General features: G+C 41.0%; 1 protein-coding gene across 5 annotated transcripts in view; it reads right to left on the bottom strand.

Annotated features, from left to right (window-relative positions):
- Positions 1 to 20,115, bottom strand: part of LOC122553883 (uncharacterized) — a 287,844-nt gene that overhangs the window by 19,850 nt on the left and 247,879 nt on the right. For all 5 annotated transcript variants that reach the window (XM_043698346.2, XM_043698344.2, XM_043698343.2 and 2 more), the window contains one exon: positions 6,710 to 6,758. In XM_043698346.2, coding sequence (XP_043554281.1) covers positions 6,710 to 6,758 — 49 coding nt within the window. The remainder of the gene's footprint in view (positions 1 to 6,709; positions 6,759 to 20,115) is intronic.

Genomic DNA, 20,115 nt, shown 5'->3' on the forward strand with positions numbered 1-20,115 from the left:
GTTAGGTGAAGGGGTAAATGTAGGGGAATGGGTCTGGGTGGGTTGCTCTTCGGAGGGTCGGTGTGGACTTGTTGGACAAAGGGCCTGTTTCCACACTGTAAGTAATCTAATTTAATCTAATCTAAAATGTTGTGAAGTCAGATTCACAGGAAAATTCAAAAGATAACTGACACATTTAAAGACAATTAATTTGCAGAGAAAACTGGGAGAATGCTGGACAATTCTTTCAAACAGGAGGCATGGGTATGATAGGGTGAATAATCCTCTTTTGTGCTGCTAGATTATCTGAGATTTTCATGGATATTAAACTGGTCAATTTTAATTCAAAGCACATGTACAGGCTGGATATGCAGCATAAGGGTAATTCATGGACTCTGGATAGACCACAGCTGGAGTACATTTCTGGGCTCCATACTATTGGAACGATGTGATTACATTGGAGGGGGTGCAGAGGAGATGAACAGAAGCTGGATAAGCTCAGGATATCTTCTTTGGAGCAGAGAAGGTTGAGATGACTACTGATAGAGATGTATTGCGATTATGAGCATGTACAGGGTGGATAGAAACCAACTACTCTCCTCAATTGAAGTATAAATGACAAGGATGCATAATTGTAAGGTGAAAGACAGGAGGTACAGAATGGATTTGAGGAAACAATTTTTCACCAAGTGAGTGCTGGGAATCTGGATTATACTGCCTGTGAAGGTAGTTGGGAAATATCATAATATTTAAGGCTATGGATCAAGTGGGAATAGTTTTAGAGTAATGTTCTTTTGTCAGTGCAGATTCGATGGGCTGAAGGACCTTTTCTGCACTGTGCGATTCTTTGATTCTATGAGACACTACAGTACTGTAGCAATGCCAATTTTGTCTGAACACTTTGTGTTCTTGCTCTCAGCCTACTCACTATACTGATTGTCCATGCAAAGGATAATAACAGGGAGGGTAACTTCTACATGCAAACTTGGCTTCCTCACCTGCTTGTGCCTGTTCTCACAAGTCAAGATGGTGGGGTGCATTATGATTATTCCATAACTCTGCCACATGATTTCCAGTGTATAGCAGAATTAACATTATAATTTCTAGGTTCTTAGCTCATGCTTCCCTCATTATGTTGAGGAACATTCACTGTATTAAGACAGTTTGAGCACTTCATCTTTCTTTAGCTTTGCAGCTTCATAAATACTTCCCTTTCATTTATTATGTACATATTTAATTAATTCTAGATTTACCTCTTCTACCTTTCTTTGAGAAGTTGACCAAACAGGTGGATGAGAGTAAAGCAGTTGATGTGGTGTACATGGATATCAGTAAGGCGTGTGATAAGGTTCCCCACTGTAGGCTATTCCACAAAACATGGAGCCATGGGATTGAGGGTGATTTAGCGGTTTAGATAAGAAATTGGCTAGCTAAAAGAAGACAGAGGATGGTGGTTGATGGGAAATGTTCATCCTGAAATTCAGTTACTAGTGGTGTACTGCAAGGATCTGTTTTGGGGTCACTGCTGTTTGTCATTTTTAATAAATGACCTGGATGAGGGCGCAGAAGGATGGGATAGTAAATTTGCAGATGACACGAAGATCGGTAGAGTTGTGGAAAGTGCTAAAGGATGTTATGGGTTACAGAGGGACATAGATAAGCTGCAGAGCTGAGCTGAAAAGTGGCAAATGGAGTTTAATGCAGAAAAGTGTGAAGTGAATCACTTTGGAAGTGGCAACAGGACTAAAGAGTACAGTGCTAATGATAAGATTCTTGGTGGTGTAGATGAACAGAGAGATCTCATTGTCCGTGTACACAGATCCCTGAAACCTGCCACCCAGTTTGATAGGTTTGTTAAGAAGGCATACGGTGTGTCAGATGAGTTTCAGAGCCAGAGGCTGCAGCTGTACAAAACTCTAGTGTGGCCGCACTTGGGAGTATTGTGTACAGTTCTGATCACCACATTATAGGAAGGATGTGGAAGCTTTGGAAAGGGTTCAGAGGAGATCTACTAGGATTTGCCTGGTATGGAGGAAGGTTTTATGAGGAAAGGCTGAGGGACTTAAAGCTGTTTTCGTTAGAGAGAAGAAGGTTGAGAGGTGACTTAATCGAGACATATAAGATAATCATAGGGTTAGATAGGTTGGACAATGAGAACCTTTTTCCTCAGATAGTGATGGCTAGCACAAGGGGACATAACTTTAAACTGAGAGGTGATAGATATAGGACAGATGTCAGATGTAGATTCTTTACTCAGAGTTGTAGGAGCATGGAAGAACAGACTCTCCAACTTTAAGGGCATTTAAATGGTCATTGGATAAACATATGGATGAAAATGGACTAGTGTAGGTTAGACGGCCTTCAGACTGGTTCCACAGGTTGAAGCAACATTGAGGGCCAAAGGACCTGTACTGCACTGAAATGTTCTATGTTCTGATACATTTACTTCTGTGATTAATGAACTGAAATATATGTTAAATAAGCCAGATAAAAATTAGCATTCTCTCTACAAAGAGGTATTTTTTCCTGACAGACTTATGAAACCCTTTACTTACCTTTATATGATTTAAAAAAAAATTCATGCCTCATTTTCCCTCCTTAATTTACTTATTTTGCTCTTCTTATGCATGTACACAAAGAAGATAATATTTGTCAGACTACATTTGAGATTTATTGTATTTATTAATGTTTTTACATTCTCAATCTTATTTTCAAGAGAATACTTCACATTAAATGCAGCTGCATCTAATGTAAAATATATACTGTATTAACAGCAAAAGGTGTTTTGTATGAAATTTCAACTGCAGGGCAGTTTGAATCTTTAAAAGGCTTGGGCATTGATTTTTTTTTACAGTTTCATTACCATAATAAGTTCCATTACTACTGAGTTTTCCTGAAGTGGGACATGTTAGGACTGGTCTGGTTAAATATTAATTGCCTAAATTTTGATCAATAATCACCTGAGGGATTTAAGATGCAGACTTCTTTTCAGAAAACCACACTTGACTTTTTGTGTTACCCTCTGATTGGGGATGTTTATTTCCCAAAATCCTTGACAGTTTCTTGATAGTATCTACCATTGCCTGCCCAGATTTAAGAGAAATCTTTCCTAAAGTTTAATGCATTTAGAAAATATTATGCTCTAATGTTATAATTCCTCCTCGTTTCTCATACCACTCCTATTATAACACAACCGATTAACAGTCTGCATAACTAGCAAGACCACAAAACACCAAACATGTATTCCATTAAAATGAGAAATGGTACTGGATTATTGATATCACTCACATTAACTGTTACGTAAGTTTAAAAAGTACACTTGTACTCTCATTTCTCTAACCTCCAATTTCCCTGACGGTATTGCTATCATTGTCAATATGACGTGACATAACCAATCACGCACGGATTCTTGCGTCAATCCTCTTATTGAAATTCATGTACTTGGGGTTATGGTGGTTTAAAGGAATGAACCAAATTAATGAAGAATTTGAAGTGTTAAAAATAAGACAGAATTTAATATAAAAAGTTTAAAAACTAATGCTGAATTTCAACCCTTGCTGAAAGGAAAACAATAAAGTAACTTGCCACCTAACTGCAGCTGGCAACTCTCAAACATGAACCTTGAGACAAGAGGCTCAAAACAAACATGCTATTTGATCCTTCAAAGAATTCTCTCTGATGGAACAGAACAAAAAAAGGTGTTTTCTGAAGTAACACAGTACTCCCTTAAAGCTAGTTTTGCAGGTAAACGATCTCAAAGGTCAGGACACAAAGTTGAGGTCTTTGAATAGAATTTCTGGAAAAGCTCAGTCATAACCAAAAGCATCAAATTATACTTGGACTGTGAGCATAACCTTTGTGTAATATTTGCTTGCATGTTCTGAACTCATTTTTAAGCAGATCTGAATACTTAATTTATTTTTAAGTGAGTTTACTACTTAATAGTTACTCCTAAGAAGATTTGCTACTGTGCTTAGGTGAACTGACAATTTTAGAACATAGAACATTACAATAGATGTTCTTCGGCCCTCGATGTTGCACTGACCTGTGGAACTAATCTGAAGCCCATCTATCCTACACTATACCATTTTCATCCCTATGTTTATCCAATGACTATTTAAATGCTCTTAACGTTGGCGAGTCTACTATTGTTGCAGACAGGCTGTTCCATGCCCCTACTACTCTCTGAGTAAAGAAACTATCTCTGACATCTGTCCTATAACTATTAATTATTCTAAACTCTTTAATATTGCAGCCATTACTAAATGTAATCCAGGATTGATTCCAAGTTTCTTTTTTTTTGAAAGCTGTAAACTCATGCTCAATTCAAGTTTCAAAAATTAAAAAAAACCTTCCAGCATTGTTAAACAACGATTTCTATGCACTCAGATTGGTTAGCTTTGAGAAGTTGTCTCTGCTATGGTATTGTGGAGCAGAGGAGATTTATTTTATTGAAATGTTTTTCGTAATCTGAAAACTCCAAGGAATGAGGACACATTACTTTATGACTAGGCTTAAGAGCTTGTAATGCAGACTAAGTTCCTGTAATGATTTAAAATCTCCTAGAATTGGATTTTAATTAACAATAAGTCTGGAAATAAATTTACTTTGCTGAGGGTGAAGATAGTAAAACCGTGACAATGAAAAACACAAACTGTGTTTTTAATTAAAAACGAAGTAGCTGACTTTTAAAAGCATTCAGCTTCAAAACTATTCCAATTTTTGTTGGAGCAAGAGAAAGGAAACAAAATTATTTTAATCAAAATAACAAAAAAAAATTCTTAATTCTCCAAATGTTCTAACATAGGACAGGTCTGACATGGTGATCCCTCAGCTTACTCAGAGGCTACAAGGCTTCACCATCAGCATTGGTGACTTGCAAGAACCTTCCTCTAATGTCGGCAAGATGTGCAGCTAAACTGCCTAAATATAACTTTGCATTAACTGTTTCTGTATGAATTTCACAAACTTATTTTCTTCAAAGGAAATGCTGTTTTTGTCAACTCCAGTCATTGGGACATTTTGAACAAATATGGCATCATCAGGGAGTGATGTCTGTGATATGGTGCCGATCAAGTGTGCTCCTTTGACTGGATGAAGTCGAACTTTTTGATTGCTGTTGGAGCTTCCTGAATGAGTCCAATCACTGTCAGCTTATCTCTGGAGTTCAGCTGTTTTAGTCCATGTTTGGACCAAGTCTGGAATGCGGTCAGGAGTCGAGTGGCTCTGCTGGAACCCAAATGGTGAGCATGTTGTTGTTGAGCAAGTTCTGCTCAATGGCTCCATTGGCAGCAGTTTCCATTGCTTTGCTGATGATTTGAATGTACAGCAATGGGGTGGTAATCGGCTGGATAAATCTGACCTGATTTTTGTAGACAGGAAATACAAGGCAGTTTTCCATATTGTCAGGTGGATGTCACAGTTGCAGCTTTAATGGAACAGTTAGACTAGGAGCACAGCTAGTTCTCGAGCACATTTTAGTATTTGGGGTGGAGTGTGGAAGAGTCTATAGAGTTGGTTATATCCATTGTTTAAAGACATTCCTCGAGGTTATGTGGAGTGAATAAAATCATTGTTGAAAATCTCAAGAGGAGACCAAGATAGAGCATTCACTTAGCATTTCTGGCCAAAGACGATGCAAATGATTAGGTCTTGTCCTTTACACAGACATGCTGAACCCCCTGGGACCTAGGCTAAATGCTGCTTTTGCTTTATTCACACCGTTTTGCACGTTCTTCTTCCTTCTACAGTTCTGTTAATTGTTAAGAGACATCACATGTTAATTTTGCTTTAGAAATCAGACATGGAAAATACCAAGCATATACATTAACTAGTGTCAATACATGAACTCAGTCTGGACCTCTTTATCTCCAGGAACCACTTTGAGAGTTACAGAGAAGTCTGAAGTGAAGCAGTTGGAGTTTTGCAGAATGAGAGATGATCTTATTGAAAATTGTAGGATTCTTACAGGACTTGAGAGAAGGTAAACACTGAGAGGATATTTCCCCTGATGGCAGAATCTACGATCAGAGGGCATAGTCTCAGAATAATGGGCTGCCAATTTAAGACTGAGATGAGGAGAAATTTCTTCTCTTGGAGGGTTGAATGTCTTTAGAACTCATTGCTACAAAAGCTGTGAGGGCAAGGTCCTAGTGTATATTTAAGGCTGAGATAGACAGATTCTTAATCAGTTGGGGAATTCAGGGTTACAGGGAAAGGGCAGGAAAGTGAAGAATGTACTGAATCTGCTGTGCTTTTCCAGCACCACTCTAATCTAAACTCTGGTTTCCAGCATCTGCAGTCCTCACTTTTGCCTAGGAAAGTGAAGAGTGTCAGATCAGCCATAGTCCTACTGAATGGCACAGCAGATTCGAGGGGGGCTGAACAACCTGCTCCTGTTCCTATTTATTTTAGTCTTATTGTTTTAAATATAAATTTTATAGATGAAACACATTTTATCTTCAGGTTACTGAGAATGTAAGTTTTCTCTGATTCCCACCCCCATCTTAATAATGCTAGTTTCTAGCATCATTCCAAATCACTTTTGCTGGGTAGAAGCAAGGTTGTGATTGAGCTCATGATATTATTTTTGGAATACACTTTTATATATCTCACCCTGCCTTGTTAATTTCTAATAAAATATTAAAACAGCTCAGAGAAATAATCAAAAATAAAGAAAACAGATTTTTGATGCGCCACAGAAGCCTCCGTTTAGCAATCACATACATACTTGTCCTCCAGTGTCTCTTTGTATTTCATTCTTCTCTTTTATATCCAATCTGTTGTATAAAAATAAGTGACATTCACATTACTTACTTGCGCAGAATCTTCTTTATAAACATTACTGATGGCAGTTAATTTAGATTTGCACAACACTCTCTTTAACTACCATTTGCTCATATATAGAAACACCATTTTTAAAAAAGCTTCAATTTGCCAATAAAGATTTCTAGCGATTAACTTGAAACAACCTTTTCAACAAACACAGTGAACCATACTGTGCAATCAAAAACTTTCAACATAAATTAATTTTACAGGATTACCAAAAGATTAGTAATTATGGAAATAAATAAACTGCTGTTGCAAAGTGCTGAGTTTTATACCCTAGTTGTTATTGAGGGCTGGTTTAATTGAACAAAATTGGTCTGGAACATCTGAACTGGTGTCCGAGGCTTAATTTTAATCCCACTGGACCAACTGTCTTTTCTGTCTTTACGGAGGTACCTTGACTATTCGAAGGACAGGGGCGGGGAGTATTTTGTTTGGTTAATCGAATGCCAGATAACATAGTTAGTCAAGCATTGGAACCTTGCAACCTTGTGCGGGTAATCCGAAATTTGGTTAATCGAGTACCGGATAATCATGGTTTCTCTGTATATCATTTTATCTTATTAATTTTAGATCTAGAGGTTACAAATTTTCTTACTTTTTCTAAGTTCTTTATAATTCTTTCATCATTCTTCACCCAAAATGTAAATTCTACTATCATATTCATATTGTATAAATACAACCAACCTCAACACCTGGGGGACCTTCCCTATTAACAATGACAGAAACGTGTGTTTGTATGGTAACAGAGGGAGAAACAGTCACTTTCCTCTTTTACATTTGACAGGTTCCTAAAATAGAGAAAATATTTTGTTGTGTGCTCAATGAGAACTGCATTAACTATTTTAAATTGCAAGTTCCTGAAGGGGAAGCTTTAATTCCTCAAAACAGGTGGGAAGAGCCAGAAGACTAAATTGCAAAGTCGTGAACCTTTGCCTTCCCAACTGAATATGAACTTGCCTGATTCTGGTTTAACCATGACATATTTGGGAACATCTGAGTAACCCACTCTGAAGAGGAAGGTCAGTGATGCCAATACATCAGCAAAGCTCTGTTCATCAGATTTTGAAAGTCATTTAAGTTCAATGGCTCTGAGCAAGGCATTCCATGGCTGCAATGCCAGTGGCTGAAGTGGGGTGTGACTTACTAAATTCAGCAGTCATGCGATTTCCAGCAGGTCGTGTGGTCTCGGAGATAAAAGATCGCTTCCCCCAATCACTTATAAAAACCATCCATAATGTCCTCCCTAGCCAATACTTCAATGCAGCAATCTCTTGTGCACTCACTGCAGAATATCAATTCTAAACCTCAATAGAATACTCATCACAAATATTACAGCAAGAACCTGTTCCGACAGAATGAGTGGGACAGAAAATCAAACGGAAACAAACTCTTCATTCCCCAGCATTTGCCAAACTCTCAGGTTTACCCACAATTTCCTCAGCTGCACTCAACAGAGAACAGTAATGCACAGTTACAGCTCTCAATGCTGTGCTGACCTTTTATCCTATTCTAACATCAAACTAACCTACACACTCTTCATTTTACTATCATCCATGTGCCAAACTAAGATTCACTGAAATGTCCCTAAAGTAACTGACTCTACCACCACTATTAGCAGTACATTCCGCTCACCCACCACTCTCTGCATAAAGAACCTACCTCTGACATCCCCCCAAACCTTCCTCCAATCATCGTAAAATTATGCACCCTTGTGATAGCCGTTTCTGCTCTGGGAAAGATTTTCTAGCTGTCCACTCTAACTATGTCTCTCATCATCTTGCACACTTCTATCAAGTCGCTTCTCATCCTTTTTCACTCCAATGAGAAAAGCCCTACTTCCCTCAACCTTTCTTCATAAGACATATCCTCCAGTCCAGGCAACATCCTGGTAAATCTCCTCTGCACCTTCTTTAAAGTTTTCACATCCTTCCTATAATGAAGCGACCAGAACTGAACACAACATTCCAAGTATGGTCTAACCAGGGCTTTACAGAGCTGCAGCATAACGTCGTGGCTTTTAAACTCAATCCCCCTGCTAATGAAAGCCAACACACGATACACCTTCTTAACAACCCTATTGACTTAGGTGGCAACTTTGAGGCATCTATGGACGTAGACCCCAAGATCCTTCAGGTCCCTCCACACTACCAAGAATCCTGCCTTTAACCCTGTAATCTGCATTCAAATTCGACCTTTTTTAAATGAATCACTTCACACGTTTCCAGATTGAATTCCATCTGCCACTTCTCAGTCTAGCTCTGCATCCTGTCAATGTCCCATTGCAATCCATACCAGCCCTCCACATTATCCACAACTCTACCAACCTTCATGTCATTTGTAAACTTACTAACCCACCCTTCTACTTCCAAACCATTCTTAAAAATCACAAATAGCAGAGGTCCCAGAACAGATCCCTGCAGAACACCACTGGCCACCGAGCTCCAGGCTGAATATTTTCCATCTACTACCACCCTCTGTCTTCTATGGGCTAGCCAATTCTGTATCCGGACAGCCAGATTTCCCTATATCCCAAGCCTCCTTACGGGGAACCTTAGCAAATGCCTTGCTAAAATCCATGTACACAACATCCACTGCTCTACCTTCACAATGTGTTTTGTCATATCCTCGAAGAATTCAGTCAGCCTTGTGAGACATGCCGTGCCCCTCACAAAGCCATGCTGACTGTCTCTAATCAAACTATGGTTTTCCAAATAATCATAAATCCTGATTCTCAGAATCTTTTCCAATAATGTGCTCAGCACTGACATAAGACTGAGTGGTCTGTGATTCCTTCAGTTATCCCTTTCCCTTTCTTGAACAAGGGAATAACATTTGCCACCCTCCAATCATCTGGTATTACTCCAGTGGACAGTGAGGATGCAAATATCATTGCAGCAATCTCTTCCCTCGCTTCCTGTAGAAATCTTGGGTATACCAGTCTGGCCCAAAAAACAAAGAACAAAGAAAATTTACAGCCGAGGAACAGGCCCTTCGGCCCTCCAAGCCTGAGCCGATCCAAATCTACTGTCTACTTGATGCACAATTCCTAAGCATCTGTATTCCTCTGCTCCCCACCTACTCAAGCATCAGTCCAGACGCATCTCAAATGAATCTACTATGCCTGCCTCTACTACCTCTGCTGGCAATGCGTTCCAGGCACCTACCACCCTCTGTGTAAAGTACTTGCTGCTTAAACTTTTCACCTCTCATCTTGAAAGCTTGACCTCTTGTTACTGAATCCTTCACTCTGGGAAAAAGCTTATCTCTATCTACCCTGTCTATACCCTTCATGATTTTGTAGACTTCAATCAGGTCCCTCCCTCAATTTCCTTTTTTCTAATGAAAACAAACTTAACCTACTCAATCTCTCTTCATAGCTAGCACCTTCCATACCAGGCAACATCCTCGCAAAACCTTCTCTGCACCTCTCCAAAGTGTCCACATCCTTTTGGTAATGTGGTGACCAGAACTGTACACAGTATTCTAAATGCTGCTGAACCAATGTTGTGTACAATTTTCAACATGACCTGCCAGTTCTTATACTCAATACCCCGTCCGATGAAGGCAAGCATCGGAATGGAAGGTGCCTGATATGGAAGGTGCTAGCTATGCAGAGAGATTGAGTAGGTTAAGTTTGTTTTCTTGTTTGCCTTCTTGACTACTCTATCCACCTGTGCAGCAACCTTCAGGGTACAATGGACCCGAACTCCCAGATCGCTCTGCTCATCAACTTTTTCCAAGGGCTCTTCCACTTACTGAATAGTTTGCTCTAGAATTAGACTTCCCAAAATACATCACCTCACATTTGCCTGGATTGAACTCCATCTGCCACTTCCCCGCCCAACTCTCCAGTCAATTTATATTCTCTTGTATTCTTTGACAATTCCCTATGCTTTCTGCTACTCCACCAATCTTCATGTCATCTGCAAACTTGCTGATCATACTACAGTAGCCTCTTCCAGATCATTTATGTATATCACAAGCAACACAGTCCCCAGCACTGATCCCTGTGGAACACCACTGGTCACGTTTCTCCATTTCAAGTAACTCCCTTCAACTACTACTCTCTGTCTCCTGTTACTCAACGAGTTCTTTATCCACCTAGCTAGAACACCCTGTATACATGACTTCACTTTCTCTGTTAGTTTACCATGGGGAACCTTATTAAATACCGTACTAAAGTTCATGTATATGATACCTACAGCCCTTCCTTCATCTATCAACTTGGTCACTTCCTCAAAGAACTCTATTAAGTTGGTAAAGCACGATCTCCCCTGCACAAAACCATGTTCCCCATCATTGGTAAGCCCATTCTTTTCCGAATATAAATAGATTTTATCCCTCAGTACCTTCTCCAGCAACTTTCCTACCACCGACGTCAGGCTCACTGGTCTGTAGTTACCCAGAATATCCCTACTACCCTTCTTGTACACGGGGACAACATGAGCAACCCTCCAGTCCTCTGGCACCTCACTTGTGTTTAAGGATGCTACAAAGATATCTGTCAGGGCACCAGCTATTTCCTCTCTCGCCTCTCTCAGCAACCTGGGATAGATTCCATCCATCCTGGGGATTTGTCCACCTTAATAACCTCTAGCTTACCCAACGCATCTTCCCTACTTATGTCAATGTGATCCAGACTAATCAAACTTCTATCTCTAATCTCAACATTCATCATGTCCCTCTCCTCAGTGAACACTGATGCAAAGCAATCATTCAGAATCTCACCCATTTGATACACAACCCTCCTTCATTATCCTTTACTGGACCAATCCTTCCTCTCGTTACCCGCTTGTTCTGATATAAGAATAAACGACTTTGGGATTATCCTTAATTCTGCTCACTAAAGCTATTTCATGACCCCTTTAAGCCCGCTTTATTCCTCGTTTAAGACTGGTCCTACTCTTCCGATATTCCTCCAGGGCCCGTTCTGTTCTTAGCTGTCTGGACATTATGTATGGTTCCCTTTTCCTCTTGGCTAGTTGTACGATTTCTCCTGTCATCCACGGTTCACGAATATTGCCTTTCCTATCCTTTGCTTTCAAGAGGACATGCCTATCCTGCACTATCTTCAACGTGCCTTTGAAAGCCTCCCACATATCAAATGTGGACTTCCCTTCAAATAACTGTATCCAATCCACATTTCCCAGCTCCTGCCTAATTTTGATATAATTGGCCTTGGCCCAGTTTAGTATTCTTTCCTTAGGACCACTCTCATCTATTCTAAAACTTACAGAATTGTGGTCACTGTTCCCAAAGAAATCCCCCACCGCAACGTCTACCACCTGGTCTGACTCATTCCCCAAAACCACGTCCAGTATTGGCTCTTTCCCTCGTCGGACTATTGACATACTGGTCTAGAAAACTCTTCTGGATGCTTCTTACAAATTCTACCCCATCTAGACCTCTGACGCCAAGTGTATCCCAGTCAATGTTGGGAAAATTAGAATCTCCCATCACCACTACCCTGTTGCCTCTACAACTTTCCATAATCTGTTTATCTATTTGTTTTTATTCCTCACGCTTACTGTTGGGAGGCCTGTAATACAGCCTCAAAATGAAACTGCACCCTTCTTATTTCTCAGCTCCACCCATAATACCTAACTACTCAAGCCCTCCATAGTGTCCTCCTTTAGCACAGCCCTGATGTCATCCCTGACCAGCAATGCAACTCTTCCCCCATCCTGTCTGAAGCGTCTATATCCTGGAACATTTATTTGCCAATCATGCCCTGCCATCAACCAAGTCTCTGTGATTGCAATAACGCCATACTCCCAGGCACCAATCCAAACCCAAAGTTCATCTGCCTTACCCACTATACTCCTTACATTAAAGTATATGCACTTCAGGCCACCAGTTCTTTTGCGTTCATCTGCTCTCTGCCTACTCTTCCCATTATTAATGCTATCTTCAAGATTCTTACAGTCTCCAGTTTCCACCTTTCTGTCCAGGGGACTTTCCTAAGCCCAGGGGACTTTCCTATCCTCAGTCTTTCAAAATTTCCAGTACAGCCTTCTTCTTAACATCAACCTGTTTGAGCATATCAGCCCGTTTCCTCACAAATAACAAGTCCCCCTCACTAGTGAGTATTGAAGCAAAGTAGTCATTAAGGACCTCCCTTGTCTTCTCCAACTTTGGGCACTCCACTATCCCTGATTAGCTCTACTCTTGGTCTAGGTAAAAACAAGGACTGCAGATGCTGGAAACCAGAGTCTAGATTAGAGTGATGCTGGAAAAGCACAGCAGGTCATGCAGCATCCGAGGAGCAGGAAAATCGACGTTTTGGGCAAAAGCCCTTCATCAGGAATATTCCAGCACCACTCTAATCTAGACTCTACCCTCAGTCTGGCCATTCTCTTGTTCCTCATTTAAGTGAAGAACACCTTGGGGTTTTCCTGAAATGAACCCACCAAGGCTTTTTAATGCCCTCTTCTAGCTCTCCTAAGTCCATTCTTCAGATCCTTCCTGGCTACTTTGTAACCTTCTAGAGCCCTGGATGATCCTTGCTTCCTCAATCTTAAGTAAGCTTCCCTCTTCTTCTTGTCCACATTTCTTGTCATCCAAGGTTCCTTACTTGCCTCAGTGGGACAAACCTATCCAGCACCCGCAGCCAGTGCTCCCGAAACAACCTCCACTTTGCTGTTGTGCATTTCCCTGAGAATATCTGTTCCCAATTAATGCTCCACAGTTCCTGCCTAATATCATCGTAATTCCCCCTCCCCCAATTTAATACTTCCTCATATCATCTGCTCCTATTCCTCTCTATGCCTATAGTAAAGGTCACAGAGTTGGTGATCACTATCACCGAAATGCTCTCCTACCAAGGGGACATAAATTTAAGGTGAAGGGTGGAAGGTATAGGGGGGATGTCAGGGGTGGGTTCTTTACCCAGAAAGTGGTGGGGGCATGGAATGCGCTGCCTGTGGGAGTGGCAGAGTCAGAATCATTGGTGACCTTTAAGCGGCAATTGGATAGGTACATGGATAGGTGCTTAAGCTAGGACAAATGGCCGGTTCTGTGCTGTATTGTTCTATGTTCTTATGTTCTATCTGACACCTGATCTGGTTTGCTGCCAAGCACCAAATCCAATATGGCCTCCCCTCTAGCTGGCCTATCTACATACGGTGTCAGGAATGCTTCCTGGACACACCTGAAAAAATCTGCTCCATCCAAACAAAGTCAAGAACACTTTATTTCAAGCCAAATGAACTGGGGCTAGATAAATCAACTAGTTAGTTAATTAACTACCTCAACCTCATGGCAGAATGTGCTTACCGTCTAAACTGCAAGAAAGGAACTTAATTTGTTTACACAGTACTCTCTAGTTACTGTATTCACTAAACTATCAGGTTTGCACTCAGTTTCCTCTGCTGCACTAATTTGTAGTAGATAGGAGTTAACCAAGGAACGTCACATTAATTCATGTAACAACAGAGATTTTCTTGGTTAACTGCAGGCTGCAATTTGCCTGGAAGATTTCTTAAAAAATAATTTTGCAGCTGTAGCTGGAGTGGGAGTGGGACCTTAGAGGTAAAACAAGGAATATTTTCAAATTAAGTTTGAGTCAGCAGGGAGGAGGGCCAGGAAACCTCTGAATTAATTTACATCACCACAGGGAGAACAGAGAACATTCTAAAAATTATTTTTCCTATCAGCCATAATTTGGTTCTGAAGAAGATGGCTGGATAAATAATTGTATTGTTAAATCCGCTTTATACATTCATTTTTGGGAATTAATCGGTATATTCTATTAACTAAGAGCAAAACCTGAGCAGCAAAGCCAGGGAAAAATTTGTAGCCATAGAGCTAGACATTCAAGCTAGGCAGAATTTTATTTTAAAACGTCAGACTGCTCAGATACTGAAGGGGCGGCACAGTGGCTCAGTAGTTAGCACTGCTGCCTCACAGCACCAGGGTCCCAGGTTCAATTCTGGCCTCGGGTGACTGTCTGTGTGGAATTTGCACATTCTCCCTGTGTCTGCATGGGTTTCATCCGGGTGCTCTGGTTTCCTCCCACAATCCAAAGATGTGCAGGCCTGGTAAATTGGCCATGCTAAATTGCCCATAGAGTTAGGTACTTTAGTCAGAGGGTCTGGGTGGGTTACTCTTTGGAGGGTCTGTGTGGACTTGTTGGGCCGTAGGGAATCTAATCAATAATATTTTTAAGGGGAAACGATGGCCCTGTGGTATTACCATTGGACTATTAATGCAGGTAATGTCTGGGAAATAAACAAAGAACAGTGGATACTGGAGATCAGAAACAAAAACAGAAATTGCTGGAGAAACCCAGCAGGTCTGATGGCAACTGTAAGGCAGAAGCAGACTTAATATTTCAAGTCCAATGATTCTAGTCTAGTGTTCTGATGAAGAGTCACTGCACTTGAAACATTAACTTTGCTTTCTCCCCACAAATGCTGAGTTTCGTCATTTTTTGTTAATGTTCTCAGAACCCTGGTTCAAATCCTGCTATGGTCGATAGTGGAATTTGAATTTAATTTGAATTAAGAGTCTAATGATGACCATGAAACTGTTGTCAATTGTCAAGAAAACCCATCTGGCTCACTAATATCTGTTCAGGATGTTGTCCTTACCTGGTCTGGCTTAAATGTGATTCTACACCCACAGCAATGTGGTTGAGTCTTAACTGCCTTCTGGTCAATTAAGAATGAGCAAAAAGTACTGGCCTAGTCAATGATATCTGCAAATTGCGAATGAATAAAAAATACTTCCCTATCAGTAGAACAACACTGAGAGGAATTACCATGCCTATGTCATATAAATGCGGCAAAGAATTTTAAAATCATGACAGAACATGACATTTGATTGCAGGAACAACATAGGAAATCTAACATATTATCAATCAATTAACTCCTTCTTTGCATGACAGTTGGGACTATTTTAAAAATTATTTTAAAAGATTCAGCAATTTACCTGTATGCCTGGTGTGAAATAAAGGAGTCATCTTTGGAAGGGAAAAAGCTGCTTCGTCAATGATATTCCCTCCATCATAAGGTCAGAGGAAGGGATGTTCGTCAATGATTGCAAAATGTTCAACACCATGTGACTGCTCAGATACTGAAGCAGTCCCTGTTCAAATGCAACAAGAGCTGGACAATATTCAGGCCTGGGCTGACAAGCAGTAATCATGCCACACAAATGCCTGGCAAATAACATTCAATCATGTTATCATCACTGAATCCCTATGACCAATATCCTGGAGGTTACCACTGACCAGAAACTGATCTAGACTCTCCATATAAGTACAGTGGCTACAAGAGCAAGTCAGAGGCTAGGAATCATGCCTTCTGATTCTCTTGGCTATTATTTACAAGTCAGGAATGTGATGGAATAGTCCCCACTTGCCTGTATGAGTGTAGCTTCAATAACACTCAAGAAGCTTGACATCATCCAAGTCAAAGCAGCCCACTTGATTTCCTTTAAACTGAAAATGTCTCCCTCTAGGTTAATATGACTCATTCTTGCTACTGCAGCATATTCACAAGCATCCACTCTTTTCACCACAGATGCTCAGTAGCAGCAGTGCGTACTATCCACAAGATGCACAGCAGAAATTTACCAAGATTCCTTCGACAGCATTTTCCAAACCCATGACCACTTCTATCTGGAAGGACAGGGGCAGCAGATAAATGGGAACACCACCCCCTGCAAGCTCCCCACAAGCTACTCACCATCCTCTCATGAAAATATATCCTTCTCTGTTACTGGGATTCTGGAATTTTCTCCGTCATGGGTTTCCCTGCAGCACATAGTCTGCAGCAGTTCAAGAAAGCAGATCACTCCCACCTTCTCAAGGGCAACTAGGGACGGGCATCAATGCCAGCCCAGCCAGTGATGTCCATATCCCATGAGTGACTGAGAAAAAGAAGCACCAAGTGGGATGCAGCTAAAGTCAACTCTTAAAAATGTGACTTGCTTCAATGGTGCCTATTGCAATTTTGATGCATTAGAAATTCATTAATTCTCTTCAAACCACAAGACCTTCAATTAGATTAGATTGGATTGGATTCCCTACAGTGTGGAAACAGGCCCTTCGGCCCAACCAGTCCACACAACCCTCCGAAGAGTAACCCGCCCAGACCCATTTCCCCTTTGACCAATGCACCTAACACTATGGGCAATTTAGCATGGCCAATTCATCTGACTTGCACATCTTTGGACTGTGGGAGGAAACCGGAGCACCCGGAGGAAATCCATGCAGACACGGGAGAATGTGCAAACTCCACACAGACAGTCGCCTGATTCCAGAATCAAACCTGGGACCCTGGTGCTGTGAGGCAGCAGTGCTAACCACTGAGCCACCGTGCCACCCTAGAGAATGCACTAGACAAATACTGAAAAATTATTAGACTGCCAAATATTCAGTGGGACTCAGGTTTAAGTACTGTATCAACCTAATATTCACTATATAGGATGTAAATAATTTATCAACTAGTTGTAATCAATATCCAAGTGACCTAAAATATACCGCTGTTAGAAAACACAAGATCTGATTTAATTTAATTTGCATTAGCCTTACATACAGTAGCAAGAATGAGTCATATTAACCTAGAGGGAGACATTTTCAGTTTAAAGGAAATCAATATCCTCTTTCTTATTTGCTTTTGAAATCAGGCGCACAATAAGTAATGACATGACAGTGTCATTCAGATTCAGTACTGCTCTTTTCAATACCAAAGACACTCTTTTAACAGAGCAGACACCATAATCAGTCCTGAAGTGCTCGGGTGTTGTTGTATATGATGGAAAAATGGCCCAATCCTCCCTCCTATAACATGGGGATCTTCCAAGACACATTCCATTTTATCTGGATGTCAAAGATGGACCATGTTCACAGGGGTACTATGTACAAACCTCTAGACAGAAGGGAAAGAACACAGCCAACAATTTGCCTCATCCCGACGGCCAACACTGCATCAAGCTGTGCATAGACCCTCATCATGTAAACATTGAGTGCCACTATTTGCTGAAGTTCCACATGTCCCTGGTGTTGCGAAGAATGGGTCTGCTGCAGAACACGTTGTTCAGCCGTGCCCTACGACCTATCCTTCGTGGAGGAATTTATGCAGGAAAACACCTTTGACCAATGCTCGACATGAAACATCCTCAAGGTCCTTTTGGAAAAGAAGAAAGCAGACTCCGTTGGTTATTTCCATGAACAGAATGCTTCCTGGCCTGAGCTTGGCTCGTGATGAGATGAGTCCTTGCTGATAAATCCTTCCTACATGCTCAGACCGTCACATCCTCCGCACTTTGCCCTCGAGGTGACAGTGATGGGGAAGGAACAGTTGAAGGATCGGATGAAAGGTTCTGACCTGAAACATTGGCTCTCCTGCTCCTCTGATGCTGCTCGATCTGCTGTGCTTCTTCCAGCTCCAAACCTTAACAACTCTGACTTTCCAGTATTTGCAGTCCTCACGATCTCCAAGAAACTGTTCACTTCTTTATGGAATGTCTCTTTCTGAAGGATGTCTGGACAGAAATTTGTCAAGGCTCATCCGAAGCAGGTCTGTGACAGAAGACTGTTCTCCTCAGGCTCTTCCCTTGGACCCAAACCGAGATATTGACTGCACCTGGAGGACTCTCAAAGACGCTCTTTGGTCTCCTTGCAACTGGTCAGTCTCTAATGGAGTTGACCTGGATTTGTCACAGATTGGCATACTCCAAGTCCAGGACTTAGTGTTGACTGACGCACCAAAGATTGGAGCAGCTCTTGAAAAGGCACAATGGAGAAAAGGTCATCATCTAAGCCCTTTCAGTCATAGTACAGCATTGACTTGGGAACTGTAGAACCTTTTGCACTGTGTGCCTCACAAACAATATATGGTGTAAACCACAGACGCTGAAAAGGTACCGAGGCATTCGGAGTGAAACATACTGAAAAGATTTTTATATAGACAGCTATTTCTGTAATTATAATTTGATATTTTTGGAGAATAAAAAGTACCGTACAAAAACACGCAAGCACAAGAGGTAGGAGGAGTACTACATGACCATATAATTCATTGAGCAGTGCTCTGTCATCAAATACTATCATTGCTGATCTTAGGCTTGAATTTCACACTTCCACCTACTCCACACTCCCCTTGACTTCCTGAAAGATCTGAACTGTCTATCTTGACCATAAATATAGTTACTCACAGATCATCTACAACACTCTGCATAGAGAATTTCAAAGATTGACAACCTGAGCAAAAAGATTTCTCATTTCAGTTTTAAATGATTGACTTGCATGCTGCAATTTACCCCCTTGTTAGATTTTCTATTCTTAAAAACCAAGATGAATAATCTCACACTTTCCGATGTTATATCCTAATAGTCTTTTTGTTGCCCACTCACTTAACTAGTCTTTTATATTTCTTTCCAGTCAGGTATAAAGTGCACTGGAGTGGTGGTGTTGGGGGATGGAGCGGGAAGAGAAGGAGAGGGAGCCAGTCATTTCACCTTCGCAAACCCCTTAAAAGTCCACAAAATGTCAGTAATGGGGTTAAGAATGACAGCAATGATATTCCTCTACATGGGTACAGAATCTTTCAGCAGCTGCTGCTTCAGTCGCAGGTTTTGTGTCTCCGAAGCACAAAGCCTTGGGCTCAGCAATTACAAAGTTACCTTTCTCCTAAGTTGCTTGTAAGAGATAGAATCTATGAATGAAGGAGCAGTAAGGGCAGGACTGATGGAATGTATGACTGGAAGAGCTGCAGCTGTTGTTATGGCTAGTTTCACTGCTGCCATCACCTTGCGAATAAGCTTTGATGAGGGAGAAGAGGACAACTGGGAGGTCTTGTTTAGCAACGCTCACCGACAGTCATGAACCACACTCCCTGGGTTGGAGCTGGAATCAGATATAAACTCAGGGGATGATGGATGGATTGGGTTGGGGAGCAGGGGTGAGAAACAGCAGTTGCAGAAAGGGCAGACACAGTGAAGGAGAAGCGCAGAGGCCTCCAGCTGAATGAACTCTACACTCTAGCTCTTTATTAACTTAAAAATCTGACACCTTGGTTTGTAGAGATAATCTCTAGGACTATTGATCTCGACTCTGTGTGCACAAACACAGCTGCATTCAGAAACAGAGGTGTTTGGAAGGTTTTCAGCATCAAGCATAAAGCAATCAGTAGTTCAAGTGAGTGACAATCTCGAGTTTTTATGATTGTCTGGTGAATTGATAGCCTTCCTCTTGACTACAACGCTACTACTGAATTTTTGCCTCAATATAATTTTTTTAAAAACATTTTCTTTTCTTTTGTATTTTATATTATACTTAAACTCATTACAAAACTTACCTTA

The sequence above is a fragment of the Chiloscyllium plagiosum genome, unplaced genomic scaffold (assembly GCF_037043375.1).
Source record: "Chiloscyllium plagiosum isolate Xiang-an unplaced genomic scaffold, Cpla_swu_hap1 HiC_scaffold_8, whole genome shotgun sequence".
Taxonomy (NCBI): domain Eukaryota; kingdom Metazoa; phylum Chordata; class Chondrichthyes; order Orectolobiformes; family Hemiscylliidae; genus Chiloscyllium; species Chiloscyllium plagiosum.